Here is a 25,418-nt window from a genome sequence, read left to right as displayed (position 1 = left end):
GAGAAGAACATCAGAGCTAAAGGAACATCTGCAGAGACATCAGTGCAGCTCAGTCACTGAACCCATCACTGTCTTACCTTCTGTTGTCATCACCTCGTTCTTCATCTGTTTTTGATGATCTGAAAAAGAAGACAACATTACTGTTTTACATAAATCAGATGTTTCCATCTGACAGACTGTGAGACAGTCACTGTCTTACCCTCTGTGCTCATCAAATGGTAAATCTCCTTCTTCTTCTTTGTTTGTTTTTGGTGAACTAAAAAAAAAAAAAAAAGTTACCTTCTTTTTTTTTTTTTTTACATAAATCAGATGTTTCTATCTGACACAGAGACTGTGAGACAGTCAGAAACAGACAAACCTGTCTGTGTTTCTGTGTCTGTGATTAAATCAAACAGTCAAATATCAGATCAGTGTCAGGATGTTAGTAAATGTGATGATGCAGGAAACACAACAGTTTCATTCTTCTCTCATCCTCACCTGGATAAAGACTTCCTCTTCTTTCTGAGGTACCATAATAATACTATTACAGCAACAATAATTAAAACCACACCCACAGAGACACCAACAGCTGCTCCCACATCAACTCCACGTTCTCCACACTGAGCATCAGCTGCAGATGTTCCTGCTGTTATCTCCTGAAGGTTTAGATCTTCACATCTGGAAGGACAGAGGGACATGTTTCCAGCACAGTGTCCAGATGTTCCACATGTGTCCACGTGTGCTCTGAAGCTTCACTTACTGTGTGTGTGGCTGACAGGATGCAGATGTTCCATCTGAAAAGGTTCCAGCGCTGCAGTCGGAGCACTCGGTGTCTGTGGAGGCTGTTCCTGAGGAGAACGTGACAACATGAACATGTGAGCATCAGTGTGGACTCCCCACTCTGACAGAGACCTTCAAGGTCTGGCCCCTCCCACGAGTCTGCTGATGTTGAGGCTTCATCCACACTGAGACGCCTCTGTGTGCTGCAGCAGCCACACATCAAGCTGAGACAGCATCAGAGTGTCTGCATCATCCAGCCTTTAAGCAGCTTCCAGCTCAGGGCGGTGGAGGTGTTGTTGAAGGTGCAGCAGCTGCTCCTCTCTGCAGCTCACCAACATCACTTTAACCTGACAGGTACGAAGGTGAGCTCAGCTCATTTAGTTTGGTTAGTCTGAGACACGAGCTGCAGCACAAAGATGCACAACAGCAAAGGTTGTGAAATGAAATGAAAATGGAAAAAAAAAAAAATTGAAATAAACCTTTGTCATTGCACATTGTACTTGTACATTTCCACAACAAAATTGGGTTACAGCCCCCCTCTTGGTGCAATTAAAGAAAGAGTATGTAAACATTAACAAATTTAAAAGAGCAATACATAATTTAAAAGGGCATAAACATAATTAACTATAAGATATCCTATATACAGATGTACACCTGCAGCATCAATTATTGCACATGGTACTTTTGCAACCTAAGTTACTGCACTTTAATGGAAAAACAGATCTGCCTACAGGTGAACTGTCTTGTTTTTGTTTAACAGGGATATGGACCTGTTATAAAAACTGTCTGTCAAACGGTTTGTTTTTGTTTTTAGTTGTCTGTAGCGTTTGCCCGAGGGCAGCAGTTCAAACATCCAGTGTCCTGGGTGTGTGCTGTCCTTGATGATAGTGTAGACCCTTCTGAGACAGCAGGTGCTGTAAAGGTCCTCCAGGGAGGGGAGTGAGTGTCCAATGATCTTTTGGGCTATGTTGATGACCCTCTGTATGGCCTTTTTGTGTGCTGTGGTACAGCTGGAGAACCACACAGAGATGCAGTACATCAGAATGCTCTCCACGGAGCAGCGGCAGAAGACGGTCAGCAGTTTCTTATCCAGATTCAGCCTCTTAAGGATCCTCAGGAAATAGAGACGTTGCTGGGCCTTCTTCACCACCGCTGAGGTGTTCGAACCCCACCGCCAGGAACTTGAAGCTGGACACCCTCTCCACACACTGTCCATCAATGCAGATTGACTGCAGGTTGGACTTCCTCCTTCTGAAGTCTACAATCAGTTATTTGGTCTTGGAGGTATTAATGACCAAGCTGTTCCCTGAGCACCACTCCACTAGCCTATGAACATCTTCCCTGTATGCCATTTCATTGCCATCAGAGATCAATTCGATCAGGGTGGTGTCATCAGGTAACTTGATTGTGACATTGTTTGAGTGGCTGCTGATGCAGTCGTAGGTGTGCAGTGTGTAGAGGTCTGTGACATCTGTGTGATCCATGCTTCTGGGTCTGAACTACATGCAAATGTTTTTGCATCTTTTGTTTCCTTTGTATTTGTGTTAGGGGTGGGACGCAATTAAAAAATGAATCTAATTAATTAGGAGCTTTGTAATTAATTAATTGAAGTTAATGCGTTAAAGTCCCACCCCTAATTTGTGTATCACCTGCCAGTAATATGCTACATATGAAATGTGTTATACAAATAAAAATGCCATTCTTTCCTTTCTGCCTGGTGTCCTGTACACACAATATACACTATACTACCAAAAGTCTTCACTCTCTCATCCAGATCACTGAATTCAGGTGTTCCAGCCTCTTCCACGGCCACAGGCAGGGTTATAATAATTTTGGATTTTACATTATCGTTTAGTTAGGGCCCGAGCACGAACTGTGCGAAGGCCCTATTGTAATTGCTTCGTTTATTATTATTTTTTTTTTATTATTATTCAGGCAAATGAATTGGCTTTTTGGGGGCTTTATCATATTCAAAAACTCATGAAACTTTGCACATGCATCACACCTGGTGAAAATTTAAGTATTTTAATGGGCTCGGGCAAGGGCGCGCCCAAATGGCTCGCTAGCGCCCCCTAAACTGGAGCCCCACCGCTGTGTTTCACGTACATGAATGAAACTTCATACACATGTATATCATGTCCAGGCGCACAAAAAATCCTCTTGGAGCCATGCCCTAAACCCAACAGGAAGTCCGCCATTTTGAATGAATTATGCAAATTTGGCGATTTGCAGCCCTCACACTTTTTCTAATAACTCAGAGGTTTTAGACGTTATCATCTTCATGTTTGGTTTGTCTAACCTACACCCCCAGGGGAATCTAAATCTCGAAAATGGTGAGTTTTTGCCAAGGGGGAGGGGTCCTTATGCCCCTTTAAACTTTGATCATTCGCCATGAAATTTTGATTGCCTCTCATTCATACCTACATGATCCAATGTGCATCAAACTTCTCCAGTAGGATGAGGGTGCCCCCCTGAACACATACATATGACAATATTTAATATCAGTCGCAGCGCCACCTAGTGGGAACAGGAAATGTCATATTTTACACTTGGAGGTCCAGCTCCAAGGTGGTTTAGCAGAACCATCTCAAATTTCACCTGGAAAGCCTTAAGAAGTTGGACTTACTGTGTTTTCAAAACTGTGAGTTTTTGACAAAAGGGCGTGACCCTTATGGGACGGCAAAGTTCGATGATTCGCCATGAACACAAAAATGGCTGTAACTCAAAGCCAACTTGCCCAATCTGGCTCAAACTTCAGTGGTGTGATAAGCATGCTGCCCTGAACACACTCATATGCATAAAGTCTATAAACGGTAGAGCGCCGCCTAGTGGCAGCTCGGAATATCTTAAAATAGCAAGTTTTTTGAGTAGCCCCGGAGCTACGTTTTATCTACATGTATGAAAATGTACATGCTCATGTAACATACTAAGACGTACAAAAAAGTCTCTTGGACCCATACCCTAAACCCTACAGGAAGTCGGCCATCTTCAATTGAAGGTGTCAATTTTTGCGATTTCCACGCCTGCTATTTGAACGAACTTGTCCTAGGGCATTTCACCCAGTGACACCAAATTGGCTCCAGATCATCTACACAAGTAGCCCATCAAAAGTTATTCATGGTTTTGTAGAATATTGAACGGTGTTGCCATGGCAACCCTCTGAATTTGGACTTTTTTCAATTTCAAATTCACAGAGATTCTAAACATCAGCCCCTGGGCTGTGCTTTCTGTATGTACCTGAAAATGTGCCTGCTGATGTAAGATGCTAACGTCTACAAAAAAGTCTCTTGGACCGATAGCCGAAACCCAACAGGAAGTCAGCCACGTTCACTTTAAAGTTTCATTTTTGCAGCATTTTTCGCCTTTTTCAGGCCTTTTTGTCTCAACTCCTCCTAGGGCATTTGACCCAGTGAGACCAAAATGGCTCCAGATCATCCACACAAGTAGCCCATCAAAAGATATTCATGGTTTTGTAGAATATTGAACGGTGTTGCCGTAGCAACCCTCTGAATTTGGACTTTTTTTCCATTTCAGGCCCAGATAGGTTCTAAACATCAGCCCCAGGGCAGTGCTTGGTCTGTGTACCTGAAATCGTGCATGCTGAAGTAACATCCTAACACGTACAAAAAAGTCTCTTGGACCGATAGCCGAAATCCAACAGGAAGCCTGACATGTTCTAATTAAGGTGTCATTTTTGCAGCATTTTTCACATTTTTCAGGCCTGCTATTTGAATCATCTTCTACTACAGCTTTTCATCCAGTCACACCAAAATGGCTCCAGATCATCTACACAAGTAGCCCATCAAAAGATATTCATGGTTTTGTAGAATATTGAACGGTGTTGCCGTAGCAACCCTCTAAATGTGGGATTTTACTCATATACCACAGTGCACCAAATTGTTACATCTCTGACATACATTGTCCGATCTGCCTCAAACTTCACAGGCTTAATGGGAGGGTAAGGGAGACCGGACACACCCCTCTATCAGCTTTGTTTCACACTCATAACGCCACCTAGTGGCAACAGGAAATCAGTAGGACACTGATACTCATCATCCTATGGTCATTACAGTTTCATTGATGGCTGCAGGCATTACATAGAGCATTGTGACATATTAATTAGTGGGCACTCACCGACGCCACCTAGTGGGAGCGGGAGACGATCGACGCGAAGTACGGCTAGCCTGCTGAGCCGTCAGCAGCCGGGTGAGCCAGCTACTCTCTCGTCTGCGAGAACCTCCGAGCGCGGTTCGGCTGGAGTGTGCCACGGGTCGACGCGCGGCTTGGCTGGAGCGCGCCAGGGGTCGACGCGCGCCGGGTGCGAGGGCCCGCTCATCGCCGCTTGCGGCTTTAATTTTAATTAGTTTTCAGAGCGGTTTTGCTTGTTTTTATTAGTGTATATTTTTGGTTTATTGTTTAGTTTTAGTTTCGTTTCGTTAGTTTCAGTATTAGTTTTAGTTTTTCATACTTTGTCAGGTGCAAGATTCAAAGTACAAGAGTAACTCCTGTGTAATAAAAACTCAACAAAAGATCCCATTTAAAGAAATATATTCAACAACCAACTGTTCACAGACAGCAGCACTACGTGCTAAATGTGTGTAATATTAAGGACACACATGAACATCAACAGGGAGAAACAAAGAAAAACATGAACTCCAAACTCAATAAATTCTACAATAAACTACAATAAAGTTCAGCATCAGTGCAGCAGATTAACAACAGCTTCTGTTTTGGAGCTAGCTTGGTTAGATGCTGATATGTGGCCGACCTCATGTCGCATTTCTGCTTGTGTAGCTGCATTGTCATTACCTTACGGTCGTGTGCTGATGTTTTATTTGTGGTGCAGGCTGGGACTTCTTTGGTCTTCGCTCTTTGTGCTCAGTTTTTTGGCTGCAAACATATTTGTTCCTGTTTTTTCACTTTCTTCATTCCCTGGATTCCTTAATATTGATTGTTCCTGATTGTTATTCTCTCACTGATAAAGTGGCCGGAAACGCACAAGGACGGAACAGGTTCATCACAACGTTGCAGCTGAGTGGACCCGACCAGTAGTCACATTTCTTCGGAGGTGAACCCCAGATCACGTCGGTTCAGAGCGGTTTCCTTGTGTGCGCTTCTCAGGTGGACTTTGACGTTGCTGTTTTTTCCTCACTGAGACGTGTTCCATACATTTTTCATCATTCACAACAAGACACGCTTCTACCTGTATTATCGGACTCAAAGAAACTCCATACGGGACTCTGCCGCTTTCTCTGCAGACCGCTTACATTACTTTAAGGACCAGCTCGGTGAGCGCAGCAGGCACACAGCTGCCCGACGGCGCTCCCAGCTTCAACTCAGAGAGCGGAAAACGATCAGTCTACAAGGCTTTGAAATCAAATGACAAACAAGAAAAAGAAAGTTCATTTTATCTATGATTTTAGTTCGTTTTTTAAACTCACAATACAGTTTTAGTTAGTTATCGTTTTTCCTTTTAATTTTCCTTTTTATTTATTTCACTTAACGACAATGTTTTTTCAACTTCAGTTTTCGTTATTTCGTTTGTTTTCATTAACTATAATAACCCTGATACAGGTGTATAAACCAGCACCGAGGCATGCAGACTGCTTCTACAAACATCAGTGAAAGAATGGGTCGCTCTCAGGAGCTCAGTGAGTTCCAGCCTGGTAACGTGACAGGATGATACCTGTGCAACAAGTCCAGTCCTGAAATTTCCTCACTGCCAGATATTCCAGTTAGCTGTTAGTGGGATGTAGGGCTCCAGTGATTCCTTGAGTAACTCGAATGATTTGATCATAAAAAATCCTCGACACAAATTTGTTCCCTCAATGCTTCATTTAAACCCTGCCGCTGTGTAAATGGAGCGTTTCATCCACATTAGCAGCGTTACTGTTCTATAACTGTAATGGATCATTGCTGACATTTTTTTCACACCTCCACTGCTTTCTATCGTGTTTGTGTGTTGTGCTCGCTGTGCTGAGAATTTCAGCTCTTATTTTTTTCTGTACTTCAGCTTCAGCTCTCAGAACGATCGCTATAACCACAGTTTGCTAGCAGGTGCCACCATTAGCACTAGAGATTGCTCATTACCAAGGGGCGATATCAACAGAAAAAGACAGTCCGCACACCAGAACGCTCCTAGAAAAATATTTAATTGCCTTCAAGATGAAGTAACATTTTGGGCATCCATGCCCTTCTTCAGACTTGAAGAAGGGCATGGATGCACGTCTCTACTTGATTATTCAAATAATTGATAGTTGCAGCCCTACTACTAAATATTCCACAGTCAGCTGTTAGTGGGATTGTAACAAAGTGGAAGTGATTGGGAATGACTGCAGCTCAGCCATGAAGTGGTAGGCCACGTAAAATCACAGAGTGGGGTCAGTGGATGCTGAGGGTCATAGTGCACAGAGGTCACCAACTTTCTGCAGAGTCAATCACTACAGACCTCCAACCTTCATGTGACCTTCAGATCAGCTCAGGAACAGAGAGAGCTTCATGAATGGGTTTCCATGGCAGCTGCATCCAAGCCTTACATCACCAAGCTCAATGCAGAGCGTTGATGCAGTGGTGTAAAGCACACCGCCACTGGACTCTAGAGCAGCCCCCACACTACCAGCCCCCACTCTGCCAACAGCAGCAGTTTCCATCAGCACTTTGTTGGTCAGCAGCACCAGAGGCAGTTGTTAACCCAGACCCCGACTGATTCAGTACGGAAATCTGATTCTTGATGATTTGCAAAGTTTTAATTCCAGATGCCTTCCTGATACAACCCTCCATTGATCCAGACTTGGGACCAACAGCAGGTGTAGAACTGGGTGATTTGGACCAAAAATAGTATCTCTATATTTTTTCTTCCCAAAGGTATAAACAAAAAGGCACTTTAACATTCAGCTGTAGATGTACATGAGAAAATACTCAAAAATAAACCACTGGCATATTTAAATAATAATGCTCCTGAAATATATTATTGCTTTTTTCCTCTATAAAAAGACTCACAGCTGTGCTATTAAAATGTAAATAGAAAACAACAAAAACAGCCAAAGGATGACTTCTATACAAAGCTGTACATCCAGGTGCAGGCTCCTGTACATGACAGGCTGACTGAACAAAATTCAGCAGAGGATTTCAGGTTTCCAAAACTCTCCGACCTCACCGGAGAACTGGAAGAAGAGAAAGGTGAACTGGTGGATCTATAAATATGATTTTAATGTGAACAACACTATATCGACATAAACGATACTGTCTCATCTTATGTCGTGTATGAAAATATATCAATATTTTTTAAAAATCGATGTATCGCCCAGCCCTAACCAGGAGTACACTGGGTTGTAGCCCCCTTTGGCTGGCTTCTACATGATGGTGTTTATGAATGTGGACGGTCCATTTCTCATCTCTTATTTTGATTTACATTATTTGATTGTTGTTTGAATGTCTGCATACTAGGGGCAATGAGAGGTGACAGTTTAAAAAGGGTTAAGGAATAATGACAGTCAGGTGGGCTGCTAACCAGAGGGAAGCACAGTGTTTTTTTGACCATCACTGTAGTGTTAGGATCAATTGCTGGCCACCATTGACCTCTCTTTTGGTTGCACACAAGTTGTTTGTGTAGAGCTATTAAGTGCTCATTCGTTATGGACACTAATATGAAGTAAATGAGATGAGCTTCACTGCATGGATGTTGTAGACGGCTCATTTATTTAACTTATGGAGACATGTCAATCAAGCACTCACACTGGCATAGCAGCCCCTCGGTAGTGTCCTGAAAAGTGGTGGATCAAGTCACCACCTCCTTTTGAATAAACACGATCATCAAATTATAACTGAGCTCAGTCTCCCTGAACTTTGGTGTTGTCATTTATAAACACACAAACCTACCATGTTTGCTGATGTACTGTCCTAGTCCACAGCTGCTGTGTCTCTGTGCTGTCTCACAGCCGTCTCCTACAGAGTAGATACAGTAGAATCCCTGCAGGGGTTCACAGACTGTGTCTGATGTTCCTGTACATGACCTCTTTACCTTCAGACCAGAACCTGCCAACATGAGAAGAACATACACAACATGTTTGTTGGTCTGTAGATGTTGATGTGGAGACTCTACAGCTGTGCTCATGATTCATGACTGAGAAACTCCTTCGATCATCATCAGCAAATATGAAACATCATCAGCTTGAATGTATGGACTCATGATAAAGACCTCCTTAATGGTTTAAAATTACTGGACCATATAACCCAGTTGCAATTCAGTAGTGGTTAAATTAAGACTTTAACAAATTATTTTTTGGTGGGACAGTGGTTAGAACTGACGCATCACAGTAAGAAGGTCCCAGGTTTGAATCCACCTTGGCCCAGGCCTTTCTGTGTGGCATTTCCATGTTCTCCATGTCTGTGTGGGTTCTCTCCACTTTCCTTCCACAGTCCAAAGACATGCACTCAGTGGGGTGATGTTACCTGGTGAATCTAAATGGCCTAAAGGTGTGAATGAGAATGTGAACAGTTGGCTCTCTCTGTGTTAGCCCTGTGATAGGCTCCAGCCTCCCCCTGACCCTGAAAAGGATAAGTGGAAGAAGTAGGATGGATGGATGTGTCTTAACTGTGGAGGCTGTAAAACTTTGTGTAAGGAGTCTGAAGCTCACTTCTGACCAATGGCAGCCACACTGAGGTGAGGACTTCCTGAACTCTTCTGTCAGTAAGCACTGCTGTTAGTGAAGCTTTCTTTGAAATGGATAAAACATTGTTGGACTCAGACACTTAAGCCCCTTTTCCACCGCCGGGGTTCTGGTCTCAGTGCTCGTTCTGTTCCCAATGAACCGGCGAAACGCTTAAGAACAGGCCCGCGTTCCCACCGCGTTTCTGTGAACTGCTCCTTTACGTATGAGTGTGGGCGGGTCCTCGTCTGGACATGAAGCTGAAGCGCACAAACGTGGGAGAACACGCTCTCCTTTCTGTGCTGCAAATATGTTTTAGGGTCCAAACCAAACTACTGCAGCATCTGTGTGCAGCACAGAGGGAAACACAGACAGAGATTAGAGCAAGACGACAAGTACGCACTTTGTGTCCTTTTATCTGTGATATGAACTGATACAAAGCAGCAAGTTCAGCCTTAGAGCCCAACCTAATTCACAGCCGTGAAAATCGCTTCTCTTTTCTCATTAATACACATGTAATATGGTAGAAAACTTGATGTTGAGACGACAGAGTCATGCCCTTCTGCTGCTTTCGTCACGCGTTCTTGGCTTGAGACCAGCTAGTTTGCGGGCCGGAGTTGAACCCGTTTTTTTGGCTGAACGCCGAGTGAGTTTGTGGTGGAAAACCCACTGAATGGCTCAAATACTGGCATCGGCACTGGAACCCCGTCGGTGGAAAAGTGGCTTTAGTAAATGAACTCTCATACGATGTGCAGATGTAAACAAACTGTTTATCAGAGAGGAAGATTGATTTTTAGAATATCCAAGCCTAACATCAGCTGGTATACTGTGAGCTTATAACCAGCTGTTTGTTCAGCCGGCTCCTGCCTGCTGATGAGAGGGTCACAGGTCTGATCTGCTGACCATCAGAATAAACGAGCATGTTAGGATGATATTATATGAAGATGCCTATGGTGGCCTCTTTCCTTCACATTTTCACTTCTTTGGTGTTGGGGAGGCCCCCTGAGATGAATAAACAGGTATGAGGCTTCACATATTCACATGAATGCATCAATGTGTTGGAAGATGTAATCACACTATAATAAAGAGACTAACAGAGATGTACCTGCTGCACAGTTTGTACAGGGAGTGCACTGTTCTAGTCCGTTGGGTTTATCAGTGAAGGTTCCATCCACACAGGGCAGACAGGAAGTGCTTCTGTACTCATTACAGTGAGTTTTAACTCGACTCCCTGATGAAAAGAAAAACAACAAGTTCATTCCAGGCTGGACTTTTATCCATCAGGGTCCATCTCATCTGACATGTGCAGCTAAGTTGTGTTAATAAACACATGCACTCATCATTCAGCAGGTTCTTACCTGCAGAACACCTGGGACAGCACTCACTGCCTATCAGATACTCTGCTGGATGACATGTGAGGCTGAGAGTGCTGTGGACTTTGATCAGGATGATCTGAAAGGAAAGATTGTGCTGACATTGTGTTACTGCACACTTTACTGTGACCATCCACTGCTCACAGACTCACAAAGAGCAGCAGAAGAAGAAGACATGGAGTAAGAACATGCAGCACCTGCTCACCAGGTGATTCTAAACTCCAGGAAATATTTACCAGGAATGCTGCAGAGCTCAGAGGGTTCCTTTTTAAAGTCATTTGATCCTCCAGGCTCAAAGGTTCCTCGGTCCTAAGAAACCATATCACTGAGATTTGGGAGGATGGAGGTTTTAACATGAAGAACAGCTGGACAACATCTGGAAACACAAAGAAATGACAGAGTCACAGTTAGGAGAGCTTCTACTGATGGATCACAGAGGTTTCTCCATGATCACATGATCAGAGCTGTAACATGAACTATGACATCATCAGTGAGTGAAGCTGCTTTGACTCTAATGCTCCTCTGATGATGCATTTAAAGGAAGCAGACAGCAGTGCTGAGACTCACTGAGCACAGAGAGGAGCAGCACCACAGCTACACCACCCTGAGTGTACTGCAGCCCCTCGTAACACTGCATCCGGTCACTGTCTGCTCTCTTGTTCCTCTGCTCAAGTATTTCCCTTTGCCTTTAATGCAGGAGTCAGCAGCAACCAGCAGGGGTGTCGCTCTGACCCAGCAGTGACTACAACAGTTGTTTTTTATGACGTGTTCATTTTCATCAAGTTTTGAGTTGTTAGTCAGATTAGATGAAGCACGTACCGAAGCTGGATTCTGAGGGGTTTCCTTTCTTTTTTGTTCAGTTATACAGGTGATTCAGATCCTTTCACCCCCGAGGCCTGCTCTGCTCCGCGGCCTGTTGTTTGTTGGAGCCAAAAACGAAACTAACACAAAATGTCGGCTCTGCTCCGTCTGTGAGCTCTGTGACAGCAGCAGCGTCTTTATCCGTCTGTGTCCGGGAAAGGAGAGACGGAACCCTCCGCTCACGGAGCTCCGGTACAGATGCTCGGTCCCAGCCTGCTCGCTGCTCGGTCCCGTTCGGTCCGGTTTGTAGCTGCTAATGGCGCTAACTGCGGGGGTGGCAGCTACCGGAACTACTTTCAAAATAAGAGCCCCTCATTAAACCGGAACTAACACGGACATGGAGAGAGTGAATACACTAACCCATCCACCCATAGACAGACATTAGAATTAGAGCAGAGCCCGGAGTGCACGAACCTACATGATTACATTAGGATTTAGAGCGAAATAAAGCAGAGTAACAGCAGCAGTTGGAAGTCTGTCAGAGGGTGCGGTTTCCGGTCTGTTTTGTTGTCAACTTCGCGACTTTTCAGACGTCAGTGGGCTTTAAACACAAATACATTATTTCCTGTTACGGTAGTGATGCAAAGCGAGGCTTTCTGAGGCTCTGAACCTTTTTGAATCACTGTGTCAAAAAGTGGTTCGCTATTAAAGGTTCATTCAGTACTCTTGGGTGACACCTGCTGGCTACAATGGTTGTTGTACAGCCAAACGAAGCCCTGCAGATGTGACGCACCTTTCAGGTATAACAACACTTCTTAATGTGTGTTGGGACAGTTCTCAAATGACCTGCTATCCAACTGTGTTTTATGTATTTGCTCTTTGTATCCCAGATACAGTTTTTCCTTTGTTATTGTGCTTGCTGTGCAGGACATGTGAGTTTATGCACCTCATTTTTATAATATTTTTATTCAGAAATCATTTCTCCACAGCAGATGGGTTCAAATGGTTTATCTTTTAGGGACAGCTTCCCCAGCCTTTGAGAACAGAAGAAGCTGCTGTGACCAGGAAGTAAGAAAGGCAGAAAGAAAGGCAGCTCTTCAGTGATATGGCACTGTGAGTATTATATTTGAATAAACACTGAATAGGTGTGTTATGATCACTGTGTCTTTGCCCAGTGGCGTCTGATCTCCCCTGTCTGCTTTTCGACACGTTGAACGTTGCTGTCCTTTGATCGCACATTTGGTCACCAATTTAAAGGTGGATGCATGAGTTTATGTTTCAAAGTAAAACTTAGTGTCATCATGTTTTTTTAATCATAAAGTAGTTTATTAATGCTCCGATGTCAGAGTGGATTCTTTTGCCTGGTGACTGAAAGATCAGAGAGATTTATTGGCTGTAACCTCATTATATTTTTGGGTTATTGATGTGATTTAAGCATCAGCATTTTTATTTTCCATGCTCATCCACCTGCACAAGTTTCCAGTATAAAGAAATGGATGATGGACACCAACTTATTTTACCTTATTCAGTGGCACCAAATCAGAATATTCCCACATTTAGGAAAAATGAGATGGCTCTATTTTTGAAAGTCTGACATTCACACAAACCAGCTGTTACTGACTCAGAGCAGGTTTGGTACAGGGTGTGAAACGGCGTTTCAGTTGTCTGAAATACTCTGAGGATCACACCAGCTGATTCAGTCTGAATGAAGCAGTGAAGCGGTTCAAACGTCATCAGTGATGTCAACTGAAGCAAGCTCCGCCCACTGCTTCACAAGACTTGACCTATCGAGTTCGAAGCGTGTTTGGAAGCCTCGGTGTCAGAGGGAGCATCAGTACTGTTACTCAAAATGTGTCACTGTGAGAGCAGTTCATGAAGCCAGTGTCCACCTGACCTACTGTCCTGTCCGAGGACGCTCACTGCTGCTCCACACTGAGTCATAACCTCTGTGTGTGTGTGTGTGTGTGTGGGGCGGGGGTCTTGTTTCTGTGCTTGTTGTTGAGCTCAGGTTGCTCAGTAGTCACATTGATCATGTGTTTATTTTCACTTCTTTAGGAAGACTTCATCCATTTATTCCCAGCAGCAAAGAGCTGATTTTAGTGTGACCTTCTGACCTGTCATTGACAAGTATGGCTTTGTGGTGGAGTACTTGTATGTGTTCTCAGGTACATGTACTTTTCCTGACAGTGTGTACTTTGACTGCATTTCCAAACAGGTTCATTACTTCAGCTCTAACAGGTCTGAGGGCCCTTCCTGTCTCACCTTCATCACAGCAACACATCAAACAGTCATCAGTGCTAACCTCACACCCCTGACACACAGATTATATAAGGTTCATATTCCCTCAGAGTAACATTATTTTATTATTATATTAATAGGACATTCAGTTATCTGTGCACAAAGAGCTGCAGGTCTTCGAGGAGCTGCTCTTTACTTTATCCTCTCAGTAGATTTCAGAGTTTTTCTGGAGTGAAGACGATGAATCAGTGCCTCAGCCTTTCTCAAATATGGACCTGAGTGCTTTTACCACCTGTGATGAATATACAGAAATATAAATCTCCAGCTCAGCTGTTACCATCATCTGCCAGATCATCTGTGAGCACACTGATATCACTTTAACTCTGGTGTTAATACAGTTACAATAACTCAGCTTCCTGTGTGAGTAATCTGCTGACATCAGCCTGAATACAGGAAACTGTTATTAATATCATAGTTTGTTTGTAGCAGGGCTGCAACTAAAGACTATTTAGGTAGTCAAATAATCTGTCAATAATTTAAGCGATTAGTCGATTAGTAAAAGATTATTTCAATCTTACCTGTTCAAACCTGCCCACCTGTTTGAGTTTGAAACTAATGATTTTTAACATTAATGTGACCATCACAATAAATAAGCAATGCATATTAAAGTGAATGCAATTTTACTTTTAAATGAAAATATGTGAACATAAATAAAAATGTAAATGTAAAATAAGTTCTTCAGATTAAATCAAAATATTTTTCCTTCCAAAACAGCTGAAAAGTTTACAGATGATTCAGTTCATGAATGTTTACTGTTCAGAATGAACGCTGATATTAATGTGAGGAAGAAAAGACAACAGAGCTGCCCCCCATTATTTTATTTAGGGATTCTTATTCTTATTTACTTCCTCATTATTTATACCTTATTGTTCTCCTATAATTTTCCCATAAGTTCAGAATTGGCATTGTCTGAATGTTTGTAAATAATAATAATAATGCATTAGTCTTATATAGCGCTTTTCTAGACACTCAAAGACGCTTTACAATTTCATGCACTATTCATTCACACCTCAATCATACCTGGTGGTGGTAAGCTACTAATGTAGCCACAGCTGCCCTGGGGCAGTCTGACAGAGGCGTGGCTGCCAATGTGCGCCTACGGCCCCTCCGACCACCACCAAACAGTCACACTCACAACCACATTCACACTTAGGCAATGTGGGTTAAGTGTCTTGCCCAGGACACAATGACAGCATGCGCTCAGATGGGGACTCGAACCAGCAACCCTCCAGTTGCAAGGCAAGCACCTGCCCACTGCACTACTGCCACCCACAAAACATAACATAACAAGGGCGTAGGAATGAGTTTATTATTGGGGGGGACACATATCAGAAACCTTAATATAAATACTCGGAGCAAAGCATAAAAAATGCTCTTTGATCTCTTTTACTTTCTTCTTTTTCAAATGTTTCTTTGAAAAATAGTGTTGTCTATACCTATATTATTGCATGTATAAGTTACATATGTATATGTTTTATAATTCTAAGACGTGGACAAACCACCAAACAACATGGCTTGAGTCTTTTATCAAGCACCAATGTTATTCCAGTTTAAGTGCACACAAGTGCAAAGTTTGATATGTTTTATTGGTCGAAAACATTTAATAATGGTCAAAAATGTATTTATGTAGGTTGACTGTCAACAGAACTGGTTCTTTAATTAAACAACTTCTACATGAAGGAAGCCTCACAGATAATGTAATGAACTAATTATTCACTTTTTAATATCAACCTTAAGTTAAAAAACAGCTATTAAAATATGCCTATTCAGTTTGGCCAACAAAACCAAAATCTAATAAATAGAAATACATATCAATAAAAATAATAATAACTAACAGAAATAAATAAAAGTGATACCTCTCACATTTAATAGACAAGCTGTGTGCCTCACTGACAACACAGTATGCTGTTGCACTTTACAGCCAAACAGGTGCCGGATACACATTTTATCAGGCTGTTTCTCCATCTGCCAAAATCTGTGCCCCCTGCTATAATGCACACTTATTGGCCTACCTCATAAAATGTGTATCCCCTCTAGTTTTTGGTAGGAAAAAGGAATAATCGCCAGAATTCCCCAAATTTTGGAAGGAAGCATAAGGCGCGGCAACTGGCTCCGCCTCCTCGTCCTCCGCTCTTGAGGGTGGGGATACAATTTATGTCGGGGATAACTACTTTGGCACAACACCGGTGTTTTAAATGCTCAGCATTGCAGTGGAAGGAAAGCTCTGCTCTGCTCAGTCTGCATTCAGCTTTATTTTAGTTTTTGTCAAATGCTCCCACACCTTTGACAGTCTGTGTCCATTTTCCTTCATTTGCTCCACCCTCCTCTCTGTTCCACCATCGTTATTTTGTTCATTACTTATTCTTTGTTGGTATTGTTGTTATTGGCAGAAAATAGAGGCAGTATTGCCCCCATATCTTCCTGTAGGGTATGGCAGCTACAAAATCACGCAGTTTTACAATAGACCCATTTACTGTTTGTAAACAATGATGACGTAGGCAGCGATGCGCGAGCATTTTGGAAACAGAAGTACGGCAGAGTTCAATAGCGTTTCAATCTAGAGAAGGGATTATCAATGAAAGATCGTGAAAACTACCTGCAAAAATTAATTTTGACCACCAGCAACCGACTCCGATCCCTGTGGTATGTTAGCAAGTGGCCCAGTATCTGTGGGCAGATATATACGTGTATTTGGTGGAGAAACCCAGCGTATACACCACAGAGAAGTTGCAGTGCATATAAGTCACTGGATGCTTACAATTATGTTGTTTGCCGCTGTGTACCGAACATCAAATATCCTGACACAGACTCTGAGTTTTGTTTCTTGAAGGCAGAAGTTCTTCCAAGTCAAAGACAAGGAAACAGGAGCGCTGTGTATGAGGCTCAGGTCATTGTAAACAAGTCAGAGAACTACGTCCTCACAGCGGATTGTACCTGCATAGCAGCTTGAGTACTTCATCAAACTGCTTTTCTGGCTTGTTAAGAGTTTTCTGACTGCAGATATTATTGATTTACAATGAAAATATATATACTGTTCCAGTCACACTGTGAGACACACTCAACCATTCATATGTGAGTCTGCTCAGATTTTTGACTGGCACTGCATATTGTAATCTATAGTGCGATTAAATATTAATTTAAAAATCAGGACTCTGGGCGCCTGGGAGGCTTAGTGGTGAAGCCGGCGACCACATACATATGCCACATTGCGGTGCGGCATATGTATGTCGCCAGTTTACTTGCGTGTCTTCCCCAGTATCTGTCCCCCATTTCCTGTCTCTCTCCGCTGCTAACAAAAGCTGCTGTGGCCAAAAACGGAAAAATAAAAAAAATAAAAAAACAGGACTCTGAGTCCAGCGATGCCTCACCTGTAAACAGCCACACTACAGTTTAAAAGCCAAACAGCCTACCAGCTAATACTGTTTACCGTATTTTCCGGAGTATAAGTCGCACTTTTTTTCATAGTTTGGCTGGGGGTGCGACCTATACTCCGGAGCGATGTATATGTGACATTTATAACACATGAACCAAAATACTCCAGCCACTTGACATCTCCGTGAACTGCAGCTTTAAGGCAGTCTTGCGTAACCTGTGGGCGCAGTGGATGATGGATGGAGAGCACAGCTTAACGGCAACTGGGAGAATGCGCCACCCAACTTTCCTGGAAGTCATTGGATGGATCAAGAAAACATGGGCTTCAGTGACAAACCATCCTGTTGGGATTCAGAAAGGCTGGAATAATTGGAACTGCAGCTGACGACGAGTCTGACTAACGCGACACAGAAGAGGAAGCGGCGCTTCGTCTACGGAGTGTACGGAATTGTTTAGAAGTGACACCGAGGATGAAGAATTCAATGGATTGATGGTTTGGTTAACTTGTTAGTATGTTCTTTATGCTATGGTTATCTGAATAACTTAATGTTACGTTAACATACCGAACACGTGTTCGTTGTGCGTCATGTAGCTGAATGTGCTACGTTAGCATAACGTAGGTGTAACCGTGTTCGTCCTGTTCTTTAATCCATTATTATTTTAAATTGCCGTTCAAGATGGAATTTCTGCTCTGGGTCTCAGATTCTATCAAACAACCCCCCCCCAAAAAAAGTGTGACTTATATATGTTTTTTTCTTCTTTATTATGCATTTTTTGGCTGGTGCGACCTATACTCCGGAGCGACGTATAGTCCGAAAAATACGGTACATTAGATACCTGACATCCCGGAATAAACAATGGAAGATAAATAACTTTACTTGATATAAAATGGGCGCTTCAAACGTGAGCATTTCTGATCGTGTCCTCAGTCCAATTTTTATCAATACATTTGATGGCTTGCAACCACAGACGCCTCCGTTTCTCTCAAACAGCCGTGATCCCGTGGGATTCAGTACAACTTCAGTCCACTTTTGGTAGAGTAGAAATTCTGACAGCCAAACACGCAACAGCAGACATTTTGATGCTGATATCACTTTTAAATCACATTTAAACGCTGCGCGGTCTCCTTGTTCTTATTGATTTGCATGCAGTAGCAGTTCACTTCTGTTGCAGTTCACTTCCTTTGATGACATAGGCTGTAAAAGGGTCTATATGATGTGTCGACAATTAAAATTCCATGTCGACTAATTTTGGTAGTCGAGCTATCTGATGTCTTCCTGAAAGACATCAAGCTGAAGTTGGTGGAGGACCTGTCTGCTGAGGACAGAGAGAAGATGAAGAGACTGTGGCCTGCTGTGGAAAAAGCTTAGAAAGAAAAGAAGCCAGCATACTTCATGGATGGCTGAGCCTTCATGAGTGAAACTGGGCTCGGTGCTGATGTGGCAGCTTCTTTTACACAGCAGACGTCACATGGAGATTTTTGCTAGTTGCTGTGCTAACACACCTGCTAACGCTTCCTTGTTCCACCATGACAATTAATCTGATGTTCTGTGTGACTTTTTTCCCAGGTCATTTGCCCCCCACCAGTGGGCTGGGCCCCACAGTGTGAGAAACACTGAGCCAGAGGAACGAGTGCTTTTACTGGTTGATCACAGTTCCTGATTCTCACAGTGTTTTTGGTGGGACTTCAATGTGGTCCTACATCTCTGTCTTGGCTGATGGCCCTCTACAAATTACAAATCATCTGTACCTGAAGCTGTTACTGACACATACACCTGTAACACTCATTATCATCTTTAAAGCTCTGAGGAATGAAGCTGCAGTCATGTTACCATCACCAATAACAAAACCACCCACTTCCTCATTCCTGTGGCAGCTTCTTTCTGTTCTCCTGAGCCTGATACTTGCTTCCTCCTTACTGTAAACTTAATATCAGCATCATCATTCATTCTGATGTGTCTGAAAACTGAAAATATGACCCAACACAGAACAAAACTATAAGTGAAAGTCTTAATTTGGAGCTGATAACATACAAAACTGCTAAATTTGGGGGAAAGCACTGTAGTGATTTACCAAAAATGAGAAAAATGAAGGAATATGAAACATTTACATTATCCCCAAAATACTTTAAATTCCCTGATGGAATCTTTCTAAAGGGATTAATAAAGTTTGATGTAATCTAATCTAAGTCTGAACAGCCTGAGCTGCCTGAGCAGTACTGCAGATACATAAAGCATAAAGCCAAAGGATTGTTACTCTTACTCTTTTAAGGTTTAAACGACAACATTCAAAAAATAATCCAACATAGTTTAAGAACTGATGGATCAATAATGCCTCTAAACACTGGCATCAGTCAGCTTCTCAGTTCTTTGCCTCCATCCCTGATGTCCACCAGCTGTCCACAGAGGACAGATTTCTGTGACAGGACTGAAAGATGTTTCTGATGCAGTAAATCAGCCAAAAATTCTACAGGAAACTGTGATACCTTAAAAGAAGTGTACATGCAAAGTACATTATGATTACTTTGAACCTAGGAAAGACCCCTCTTATTGGTGACCAATATCTAAATCCTATTATTGATGAATGCCAATCAGGCTTCATTAGATTACACTGAACTTTGACATATATACGGATTTGATTCCTTGGAACATGAGTTCATCTCCTCTGCTTTAAACTGAAGCAGTACACTCATGATATATGCCACATGTATACCTTATGTACATTTACTTGCCTGAGAAATTTGTCTTAGACTGGAAAATAAACATAACTGATTAAAATACACAAGTACATAATGTTTGGTTTCAGCCAAGAACGGTTGGTTCAGGTATGTCTCTGACTAACAGATTATCCATAACAGATGCAAGTACTCTGTCTCAGCAGCCCCTGATGGAGACGACACAATGATAGAAATGGAGACCTCGAGGTCATCTGAACATTTGCTGTTGAAATTCTCTGTTTTCCACATTCTGTTTTGTAAATGATGTAACCAAGATTGATAAGCTGTGACTATATGAAACTGTAAGCTGAACTAGAATGTGTCACACTGCATCTCATCCCACACGGGGATGAGATGCAGTGTGACACAGATTAATCTGTGAACTGTGACAAATGGCTTTATTAAATGTAATAATTGGACTCCTTATTCCGTTGTTTGGTGTCATTCCTGTTCGATAAATGAACATGCAGAAACCTAAAGGTTCAAGCAGCACATACTCATTTAAATTCCTTCAAAACAAATTTGACTTTGACACTTTTTTCCTTTGCAAATGTGTCAACACCCTCTATGCCAATGGTAACAGTCCGATCAAACGTCCCTGTGGTACATCCCAACCTATTTTCCTGTATGTTTCTTCCTGGTAGCAGCACAGTGTCTGGACCTATACCACTGCACTGCATGGCACTCCTGTTCAGTGCCATGTAGTGCAGTGGTATAGGTCCTCAGACCGGAAGTAGGGGGCGGGGCCGGAAGCGGCCTGCGGTCCGAGTTTGGGCACCCCTGGTGGAACTGATCTGAGGATCCACATTACCAAAGAGCTAGGAACACTCTGAACTTTAATCCTATTCTTGGTAAACCCAAAATGTTCTTAACAACTGGCTCCAAAGGCATTTGTCTCTGAGGGTAAAGCTCTGCTGTGCTGCTCAGCGCCTACGTGCTGATAGCTCTACATGCAGCTCTGTTGATAAAATGTTACAAAACTTCCTGCTGAAAAACAAACAGGTAACAGGTTAAAAAAAGAAGCTATATCAGAAGTTTTGTGTTGAAAAAGACTATTTTTATCAACTCTACTGTGTGTTTGATTAAGTCAGCTGCACAATATCCATGTACATTATTGGGGAGTGTTGTAGCATTAAGTCTCACCTCTGGGCAACACAGCCTAACCCCAGCTGTGTGCCACTGGGTACTGCCCAGCTTTCCCAGGTCTGGGGCTGGGAAGAATTACAAATCTGCAAATGTGCAGTTCTGAACTATTATAACAACGATGGCTGACATTTGATTGATTTCAGCTCTCCAAATGATACTTTCAAATTAAACTGGATTAAAAAACATCTCAAAAGTCTTACCTCCACCCTGAATTTTATCTCCCAACAGATCTTCTGTCATTTAGCTGGCTTGGAGTTTATCCTTCTCTGCAATGACAGAATTCAGACATTCCCACTTAAACTCTCCAAATACCACCATCAGGCTTATTTGGCACAATCTTTGATCCATAAACAAATTCTTTCCACAAAGATGCTATATTTGGAACAGCTGTGAAGTTCTGCATAAGAACATCAAAGAACAAAGTTGTTCAGCAATGATGATTCATCATAGAGTTACTCAGAGTTCCTAAGCAGACACAGCAGTGGCCCAAAGAGCTCTGTGTTGTTTCTGAGGACCTCCTGTCTGGTCGGACCATCTAAAATATGAAGTTCAATTCAATTCAATTCAATTCAATTCAATTCAATTCAATTTTATTTATATAGCGCCAAATCACAACAAACTGTTGCCTCAAGGCGCTTTGTATTGTGGGTAAAGACCCTACAATAATACAGAAAAAACCCAACAGTCAAAACGACCCCCTATGAGCAAGCACTTGGCGACAGTGGAAAGGAAAAACTCCCTTTTAACAGGAAGAAACCTCCAGCAGAACCAGGCTCAGGGAGGGGCAGTCATCTGCCGCGACCGGTTGGGCTGAGGGGAGAGAAAGACATGCTGTGGAAGAGAGCCAGAGATTAATATCAATTAATGATTAAATGCAGAGTGGAGTATAAACAAAGTAAATAAGGTGAATGAGAAACAGTGCATTATGTGAACCCCCCAGCAGACTAGGCCTATAGCAGCATAACTAAGGGATGGTTCAGGGTCACCTGATCCAGCCCTAACTATAAGCTTTATCATAAAGGAAAGTTTTAAGCCTAATCTTAAAAATAGAGAGGGTGTCTGTCTCCCGAATCCAAGCTGGAAGCTGGTTCCACAGAAGAGGCGCCTGAAAGCTGAAGGCTCTGCCTCCCATTCTACTCTTAAGTATCCGAGGAACCACAAGTAAGCCAGCAGTCTGAGAGCGAAGTGCTCTGTTGGGGCGATATGGTACTATGAGGTCTTTGAGATAAGATGGTGCCTGATTATTCAAGACCTTGTATGTGAGGAGAAGAATTTTAAATTCTATTCTAGATTTAACAGGGAGCCAATGAAGAGAAGCCAATATGGGAGAAATATGCTCTCTCTTTCTAGTCCCTGTCAGTACTCTAGCTGCAGCATTTTGGATCAGCTGAAGGCTTTTCAGGAAGCTTTTAGGACAGCCTGATAATAATGAATTACAATAATCCAGCCTAGAAGTAATAAATGCATGAATGAGCTTTTCAGCATCACTCTGAGAAAGGATGTTTCTAATTTTAGAAATATTGCGCAAATGCAAAAAAGCGGTCCTACATATTTGTTTAATATGTGCATTGAAGGACATATCCTGGTCAAAAATGACTCCAAGATTTCTCACAGTGTTACTGGAGGCCAAAGTAATGCCATCCAGAGTAAGTATCTGGTTAGACACCATGTTTCTAAGATTTGTGGGGCCGAGAACAAGAATTTCAGTTTTATCTGAATTTAGAAGCAGGAAATTAGAGGTCATCCAGGCCTTAATGTCTTTAAGACATTCCTGCAGTTTAACTAATTGATGTGTGTCATCTGGCTTCATTGATAGGTAAAGCTGAGTATCATCTGCATAACAATGAAAATTGATGCAGTGCTTTCTAATAATACTGCCTAAGGGAAGCATGTATAATGTAAATAAAATTGGTCCTAGCACAGAACCCTGTGGAACTCCATAATTAACCTTAGTGTGTGAAGAAGACTCCCCATTTACATGAACAAATTGGAGTCTATGAGATAAATATGATTCAAACCACTGCAGTGCAGTACCTTTAATACCTATAGCAAGCTCTAATCTCTGTAATAAAATGTTATGGTCAACAGTATCAAAAGCTGCACTGAGGTCCAACAGGACAAGAACAGAGATGAGTCCACTGTCAGAGGCTCTAAGAAGATCATTTGTAACCTTCACTAATGCTGTTTCTGTACTGTGATGAATTCTGAAACCTGACTGAAACTCTTCAAATAAACTGTTCCTCTGCAGATGATCAGTTAGCTGTTTTACAACAAGTTAGATTTAAACGTCAGTCGTTTTTATTCAGAAAATCCATCCCTCTGCATGTGGTTTCATTGATTTAAGGCTGACTTGCCACTTCCAATATGGCGGACTAGTCAACATATCGCAGTGACACGGTCCATGTCATGCTGTTTCTGTAAACTGCTCAGGTATTAGTGGTGGGCGGATCGATCCAAAATATCGATATTATCGATAAAACGCTGGTATTGGTATCGAACAATATTAGTGTGATAGGATCGATACTTTAGTTTGTTTGTCTCCTGTAAGTTCAGCGTGTTGCTCCTGTTCATCAGAGAGCAGATATGTCAGTGCAAACACAGCTCCTCTCATGCAGGGACTCTTTGCTCCGTCCCCTCCTCGCCCTTCTCTCTGCACCGCTGTGATTAGTTGTCTGCGGTCACGTGACTCAGCGGCACTGAGAAGTTATGGGCTGCAGTGAGTGAGAAAGCCGAGCGTCGTGCAGATGTACTTTACAGCTGGAAATGAAAACAGTGTAAACAGTGATGCGTTTTAGGAGGAAATTTTCTACTGTGGCAACACCATGGACTTATTTAAAGACATGAAAGTGCAGGAAAAAGAAAAGGCTTGGTTCCCGAGGAGCAGGAGGAAGGGTATCCCTCAGACAGACCCAGACCCCGACCCGGAGACAGAGCCCACTGTCACAGTCCTTTCAGAGAGGCTAAGAATAACCAGGTAGCTCATATAGTGGTGAAAGTGATGTTTCAGTCATCACTCAGGTCGGTTCTTCAGCATTAGTTAATGTTAAAAAGTAACTTATCATCTTAGCGGTTACTTCAGCAGACTGATTTCCTATAGACAATATTCAGGCAGTCAAATATATATTCAGCCCAGTAAACTATGTTAAATTACTTTATTGAAACAAACCCTTTGTGCGGACTCAACTCTGTAACAGACTAAGTCTATGATTTAATTGTTTTAATATTTTATCTTTACTTTCGATCGAGTCTGCATTAAGAGAATAAAAACTCAAACTGTTGGGAGCAGGTTATCTTCAGAGTTTCACTTTCTAATCAGCTGGAAGCGCCATGATTTGCATAAAACGCCCTTTTAGATTGGTTAGATTCTACCAGCACCACCCTTTCATGTTAACCTGTAGGACAACCCTGCTATTAACTAACTTAACCTAGCCAGGTAACTTAAGTTGATAGCCTAACACTGGGGATCAGGATAAACCATGGTTAAGTTAATCCTGATAACCGAAAGATACCCTGAGTATGTTGAACTCCCTTCATAGTGCAGGTCCCTGGTTTCCAAAGAAAATCCAGTTTCAAAATACATGAAAAGCTGAAAGGTGTGTTTTATTGTGTTAACTAATTATTGTGGAAAGTAAAAATCAGAGTGATTTAGTGGTCATTAAAATGTGCTCAGATCTGGCAAAGTGATGATGATTCATGTCAAATCATGACTCACTGCTCTCCCCTACATAAGCAGCCTCTATAAGTCAAAAGTATCGGTATTGGTATCGTCAATACTGGCCCTATATTTACTTGTATCGGATCGATACCAAAATTTGCAGTATCGCACACCACTATCAGGTATCAACAGTGAGTGTGTCTGTTTTCTCTCCATCTCTTTTTATTACCTGATCACTGCTAGCCACAGATGAAGACGAGGCTTCTGCGTTACTTTGCGTTACTTTGAGAGCATGGGAAATCTCCAACACGGAATGCTGTGCAAATCTGTCAAGATCATATTTTTTCCTCTGAGATTCGAGTCATGTATTCATATAAGCTGCGTGTATCAGTGAAGCATGTTATCTTTCAAAACCAATCACATACATATAGAATATTGATGCTGCATTAAAGACATTTCCAGTTCCCATGGTCCCTGAATGCAACAGCTGGGACTATGTTGTTCAGCCACTGTGTTGAGCTGTCAGTGATTCCACACCCCCGTCATCTGAGGCTCCGCCCCCCACGCCAAAACAGGACCAAAAGTTTGAACTCGAAAAAAAAAAAACTGAAACTGCGAAAAAAAAAAAAAATCTGAAAGTGCAAAAAAAA

At 42.3% G+C, this 25,418-nt stretch overlaps 1 protein-coding gene across 3 annotated transcripts in view; it reads right to left on the bottom strand.

The window, feature by feature from the left end:
* The window catches only part of LOC115777908 (tumor necrosis factor receptor superfamily member 14-like), a 35,384-nt gene that overhangs the window by 1,442 nt on the left and 8,524 nt on the right, over positions 1-25,418 (bottom strand). For 2 of the 3 annotated variants that reach the window (XM_030725929.1, XM_030725928.1), the window contains exons 2-10: positions 21,314-21,379; positions 11,017-11,156; positions 10,766-10,859; positions 10,513-10,638; positions 8,638-8,793; positions 740-827; positions 478-657; positions 200-256; positions 78-119 (exon numbers count right to left, since the gene is read on the bottom strand). In XM_030725929.1, the coding sequence (XP_030581789.1) occupies positions 78-119; positions 200-256; positions 478-657; positions 740-827; positions 8,638-8,793; positions 10,513-10,638; positions 10,766-10,859; positions 11,017-11,156; positions 21,314-21,353 (923 nt within the window). In that variant the 5' untranslated portion in view covers positions 21,354-21,379. Of the gene's footprint in view, positions 1-77; positions 120-199; positions 257-477; positions 658-739; positions 828-8,637; positions 8,794-10,512; positions 10,639-10,765; positions 10,860-11,016; positions 11,157-11,599; positions 11,924-21,313; positions 21,380-25,418 lie in introns of those variants that run through there. The other variant, XM_030725930.1, reaches the window with a different exon arrangement.

Source organism: Archocentrus centrarchus, unplaced genomic scaffold (genome assembly GCF_007364275.1).
Source record: "Archocentrus centrarchus isolate MPI-CPG fArcCen1 unplaced genomic scaffold, fArcCen1 scaffold_85_ctg1, whole genome shotgun sequence".
In the NCBI taxonomy this organism is placed as follows: Eukaryota; Metazoa; Chordata; class Actinopteri; order Cichliformes; family Cichlidae; genus Archocentrus; species Archocentrus centrarchus.
Note: the sequence above shows the minus strand (reverse complement) of the source record. Positions and strands in the feature narration are given on the sequence as shown.